We start from the raw sequence: 5886 nt of genomic DNA on the forward strand, positions 1-5886 counted from the left end.
CGCAACAAGTTCCAGCTTCACACTTCCGGTTGACTGGCGCGTTGTTCATTGCCATTGGCTCTTTTCTGCACTTCCCATATAACCCTGCGTTGTCATTTCCTTTTCCTTTTCAGCCATTTTCCGCTAAAGACGGTATGTGCATTTATTCCGGCTAAACATCAAGTTTATCCGTTTTAATCCTCAGTATCTCTTTATTGTTTTGTAATTTAAGTAGTCCAACATTAAAATGTGCTTTGTTTTACATGCGAACCAGTCTGTATTGTTGGTGTTTTCTTTTCTTAAGAGAGAAAAAAGATAATATTAGGACACGGTACCGTGTTGCAGCTCCACACTTACGTTTCAATGTCTATTTTAAGTGTTAAACCTTCACTCATGAACCAGTCAACTGTTTAAATACTTACATAAACGACTCCGCAGATGTGTGTTTACTGTCGTTTTCTCCTGAACTGTTTCCTTTGCGCCTTGTTCCACACGTACGACTCAACAGGCACTAGTTTAACGTTAGCTCATATGGATTGACTCTTTCGGCTTGTGCGTTTGATTTACAATATTTGCAAGGATGTTCTAATAGCTTTCCTGAACGTGCAGTTCTTACTAGAACCAATCAAAAGCGCAAAGCTGCAATTAACCATGGTAGAAGTAAATGTGAACATGGACCAGGGAGCTGCATACTTATGATATTTGTTTTGTATTAGGAGTGAACAACCATGGCTCCCAGCCGGAATGGCATGATTTTGAACCCTCACTTCCACAAAGACTGGCAGAAGAGAGTCCGCACCTGGTTCAACCAGCCCGCCAGAAAGCTCCGCAGGTAACAGGTTTGGGCTGACAAATGTGTTAATTGTTCATTATGAAAAGTGCTAGTTGATAAAAATGTTGCTTTTTCCTCAGACGAAAGGCCCGTCAGGCAAAGGCTCGGCGTATTGCTCCAAGACCAGTTTCTGGACCTCTGCGACCCATAGTCAGGTGTCCAACCATCCGGTATCACAACAAGATCCGTGCCGGACGTGGTTTCACCCTGGAGGAGTTGAAGGTAACTTTGAAGCCAAGTTGTGCTAGATTTTAAAGATTTAGTTCACCTAAAAATTAAAATTGTGCCTTTACCCAACCTCATGTTATTCCAAACTAGGGCTGTCAAACGATTAATCGTGATTAATCGCATCCAAAATAAAAGTTTGTGTTTACATAATAGATGTTGGTGCACTGTGTATATTTATTTTATATATAAATACACATACATGCTTGCAGATTTTTAAGAAATATATTCATGTATATAGATTTATATATAATTTATATTACATAAAAAATCATTTTTTATATAAATATTTTTTTTTCCTAAAATATACATGTGTGTGTGTGTGTGTGTGTATGTATATACACAAATTAATTAATTATACACAGTGCACCCACATATATTATGTAAATAGAAACTTTTATTTTGGATGGGATTAATAGCGATTAATCATTTGACAGCCCTATTCGAAACGCTTAAGCACAAATCAGGAAATATTTTAATCAAACCTTTGAGGTGTCTCTCTCCATTGAAAACTCCAGATAACCAAAACTTAAAAGGTCCTAAATGCGTTGTAAAATTATTCTTTCGAATAAAAATTATTCTTTCGAACCATATTAATCGAATGGTTTAATCAATTCTTGTGAAGCGATGCAAAAACTGCATGAGAAATTAATCTGCAAAATCCTTCGAAATCTAATCCACGCATACATAGAGCACATCACATATGGTAAATATTAGGGGTGTGCAAAGCAGCCGCTATTTGTATTTGTTCAGGGAGGAAAAGTATTTGTATTTGTATTTGTATTCGAGTAAAATTCAAAATAGGCATAAAAATCTTTAAAAATACTTTATAGTGTATGGATTCTTTAATTATATCCATTATAATAATTATGGATATGCAATATTGGTTGATGTTTTTCTATAAATCCAGCAATGAACATGTAACAAGAAAAGTAATTGAAAAGAAAATAACAGCCAGCCATTGCCTCATGAACCATGGTTAAACCAACAACTAATAAAATACAATTGTGAACATTATGAACCCCAACACCACGGTGGAGGACGCTGTGCAGACAGAATAAGTTATATGGATAATTTATAGCGAGGAGGTTGATTATGAGCCCGACGCGAAGCCTGAAGGGTTTTCGCTATAACTACGCCTCGCTCTACATTACCCCGCTTATTACATGACTACCTACCAAATAAATCAATAATTTGACTCAAAATATGGATATAAAAAGGAGTTTATTGATTTAAAAAACGATTGTATCGCTCCCGCTAAAAAAATAAAAATAGTCCGTTCTGTCTCTACGTTTAGAATCCATGGCAACGCTCTGTTTTTCATAGCAACGGTGTGTTATACTTATAAGCAGCGGCCTGATATAATAACAGACCGCATTCTATATTAGAATTCAATCAAGCCATGAAACAAATAATTACCGTTACCGAGCTAACAGGAGAGAACCCGTCTGCAGACGTCAATAATATACTCCCGATCAAACTCCGCTTCCCGAAAGTTATAAACTGCCACCGGAACATAGTTAAGGTACAAACATCTATTAAACAAAAATAGCGATGCAGTTAAGTGTTTTTTTCGCTCAGCCGAGCCCTCTCTGTTGCTGTGTGGAGCAGCCTGTGTCAGTAAACTCTTCCTGAACGTCACTCAGTCAACTCGCGCACTGCGGTCTCGTGAGGAACGCAGCTTTTTGATATAAGTATTTCTTGTTCCCGAATACAAATATGTTTTTAAGTATTTGTTCGGAATAAGTATTCGTAAAAAACACATTATTTGTACCTTTCCGAATACCGTATTCGGATTCGGCTCCACCCCTAGTAAATATGTACAATATTTTTGGGTGAACTATCTCTTCAACTCTTATGTAGTTCATAAAGTGCACTTGCAGTCATTTCAGACAGTCAAATGATGACAATTCTCCGGAATCGCTGTACTTCCTTGATGATCCACGAACCCTTTTTGCTGATGACTGTTCTTGACTCTGTTTGAGTGTAAGGGCTGTTCCAGCATTATCACGTCTCACATGTCTGTCGCACCGTAATCTGCCCATACAGGCGGCAGGAATCAACAAGAAGGTGGCCCGCACCATCGGCATCGCCGTTGACCCCCGCCGGCGTAACCGATCCACAGAGTCTCTGCAGTCCAACGTTCAGAGGCTGAAGGTGTACCGCTCCAAACTCATCATCTTCCCAAGGAAGGCTTCTGCACCCAAGAAGGGAGACAGCACTGTAAGTTCACTTTAGTTTTACTGTCTTCAGTGTTTGCAGTCAAGTGATGACAATTTCTCCGGAATCTCTGCACATCCTTGATGACTTTTGAACCCTTTTTTAGCTGATGACTGCATACTATTCAATTATAATTTTCCTTTTTGTGTTTTTGTTGGTCTTTTGACTGTTTGCTGCTTTTTTTGTGTGTAGGAGGAGGAGATTAAGATGGCCACACAGCTCACTGGACCTGTCATGCCCATCAAAAACGTACGTATCTTATCTTTTAACCATTTAAAGTCTACTGTATGTTTTTTTTTTAAGTCCTGGTGCATATTGCATTATTGTAAAATTTCAAGACTTACACATGCTCGACAAGAGACTTGAAAAATGATCCGTTTAGTGTTGTCACAATACTGGAATTTTCGAACTGATAAAATATTTTTTTTTATTCGATTTACATTTGATACCACAGGGAAAAACTGCCATGAATCTATTTCATCCATTATGTTTCTAGGGGAATAAAACGTTCAAGCTTCAAAAAGTACATGATTCATAATAGTAATCAATATCAATCGAGCGGTTTAATTCTAGTCTTCTGAAGAGCAACGATCACTTCATATGGCAAACAGATTTAATTTAGGGTTTTATTCATAAACATTTAGGCGAGAATTTTAGTGGTAATTGGTTACGTGAAGTATGTTCAAATTTGTTGCATGGGATTACACAGCACAAGGACGCTCAAATAAACAAATTACCTTATGTCTGTGGCAATGCCATTGTTTTGTCTCAAGATGCTCACCAGTATTGTTTTTTTTCCCTAAGGCAAGTTAATGAAATTTGTTTAAATGCCTTAAGAACTAAGACCTAATATTGGCTTAATCTGAGCCCTATCTGTGAAATCATGCTTTAAGTAGTAGTACAAAAACAATAGAATAAAGATAGAAATGAAATGAACAATTTGCTGAAATTCAGGCCCTGTGACCCCAACACTATTCAGCCGAAGCATATATGAAAAGTGAGTGAGAAGCTGTGTGTGTGAGCAGCAGGTATTGTGTATTGATACTGCAGTAAATAGGTATTGGAACAGTTTTGGATATTTCAGTATTAAAAATCTGTATTTGACGGCACTAGATCGTTAGACTTTTGAGGAAAGCTGCGATTGCACGATTGACATGACAATGCCGATTTTATGCCGGTCAAATTCACTCGTAACATCAGTATCGTACGGAACGCACATACGGCCATTTCACCTCTTATTTACACCAAGCGTGAGCGGCGCATATTTTTTTCGCCGTGCAAATTAATCAATGTGTGCATTCACACCGGGAGCAGGAGCAGCGCGCGAGCGTCGAGCAGGAGCGTTTTTGCTGTGGGGCTCACGCTCAATTAAAGTGAAAGCACTTCTGATGAAGGAAAAAAAAAAAGGATTTAAAAGTGCCCAAAATGCACAGAATTTGCCTGTCGTGTGTAACTGGAATAGGGTGTGTCAGAAAAGAAAATGTACCCATTTAAACTTGTTTTTATTATTGAGTTTGAGTAGAAGTATATGGTGTAATACATGTATAGAAAATAAATATTTGTATTTTTGAAAATAAAATTGGTTTGAAAAATAAAGTATCGGCAGGTCAAACTCAATGAAAATCGGAAATCAGAATCGGCCTAGAAAATTGTAATCGGTGCATCTCTACTCTCAATCGTTATCATTGCATTATGTTTTGCCCCCCACAATAAAAACTACATCTACAACTAAGCATTTAAAAACCATTTTCCTAAGACAGGGATCCAATCCTGTTCCTGAAAAGCCAACGTTCTGCAGATTTTAGCTCCAACACACTTACCTGGATGTTTCTATGAGTCTCTGAAGACCCTGATTAGCTGGGTTCAGGTGTTTAATAAGGGTTTGAACTGAACTCTGCAGGACAGTGACCCTCGAGGAGTAGGATTTGACATCCCTGTAGTAAGACATATTATTGGGAGATATAGTGTTTACTGATGTATACATTTGATCAAATTAGTCAGCTATAATCGTATAAATATCTCATTGTTTTGCAAGCCATCAATATTTTCTTCTTGGCTGTATAAATATCAGCAACTTTACCAAATCGCTTTGTTGTAATCAATAGAATGTGCTCCTTATTCTCCTATATTTATACTATGTGATCCATAAAAGCATCAGGTATACTCATGAAAAAAATATAAAAATCAAATAAAAATATAAAAAATAAGATTAAAATCATACAAAAAAAAAATTCTCAATATCTTGACTTGTTCATTTTCAAAATATTAGATTTATTTGACCGTTTCATGTCAGTTTACTGGCTTAGGATACAGTGAGTAATGTGTGGAAATTGTATTTTCTTTGCTTTTGTTTTTGTATAATGTTATAGTTATTCATATATGAAGTAGTGTTTTGCTGCAACTGAGTAAATATCCTTGTTTTCTGCAGTTTTTCCCGAAAGAGAAGGCCCGTGTGATCTCAGAGGAGGAGAAGAACTTCCAGGCCTTCGTCAGCCTGCGCATGGCCCGTGCCAATGCCCGTCTGTTCGGCATCCGTGCCAAGAGGGCAAAGGAGGCCGCCGAGCAGGACGTCGAAAAGAAGAAATAAACTTGCTTTGTAAGGAACTGTCAAAATAAATGTCTAAAAAATC

At 37.5% G+C, this 5886-nt stretch overlaps 1 protein-coding gene and 2 non-coding genes across 3 annotated transcripts; all 3 read left to right on the top strand.

Annotated features, from left to right (window-relative positions):
• Positions 1 to 5886, top strand: rpl13 (ribosomal protein L13). The gene is made up of 6 exons (XM_039690960.2): positions 1 to 132; positions 696 to 811; positions 892 to 1033; positions 3086 to 3259; positions 3449 to 3505; positions 5685 to 5886. Exons 2-6 carry the CDS (start codon positions 708 to 710, stop codon positions 5841 to 5843), a joined length of 636 nt encoding a protein of 211 aa, XP_039546894.1. The 5' UTR covers positions 1 to 132; positions 696 to 707; the 3' UTR covers positions 5844 to 5886.
• On the top strand, positions 2938 to 3016 carry LOC120492770 (small nucleolar RNA MBII-202). Its single transcript, XR_005625587.1, has one exon. It is a non-coding gene; the product is annotated as a small nucleolar RNA MBII-202 (small nucleolar RNA).
• Positions 3304 to 3385, top strand: LOC120492769 (small nucleolar RNA MBII-202). Its single transcript, XR_005625586.2, has one exon. It is a non-coding gene; the product is annotated as a small nucleolar RNA MBII-202 (small nucleolar RNA).

Source organism: Pimephales promelas, chromosome 1 (assembly GCF_988280905.1).
Source record: "Pimephales promelas chromosome 1, fPimPro1.hap1.1, whole genome shotgun sequence".
Taxonomy (NCBI): Eukaryota; Metazoa; Chordata; class Actinopteri; order Cypriniformes; family Leuciscidae; genus Pimephales; species Pimephales promelas.

What these genes read in the sequence shown, in the direction of transcription:
- rpl13 (XM_039690960.2), top strand. Translation starts at nt 708, where the DNA reads ATGGCTCCCAGCCGGAATGGCATGATTTTGAACCCTCACTTCCACAAA. An exon ending in CCCGCCAGAAAGCTCCGCAG is followed by an intron (nt 812 to 891) that starts GTAACAGGTTTG and finishes CTTTTTCCTCAG; the next exon opens with ACGAAAGGCCCGTCAGGCAA. An exon ending in CCAAGAAGGGAGACAGCACT is followed by an intron (nt 3,260 to 3,448) that starts GTAAGTTCACTT and finishes TTTTGTGTGTAG; the next exon opens with GAGGAGGAGATTAAGATGGC.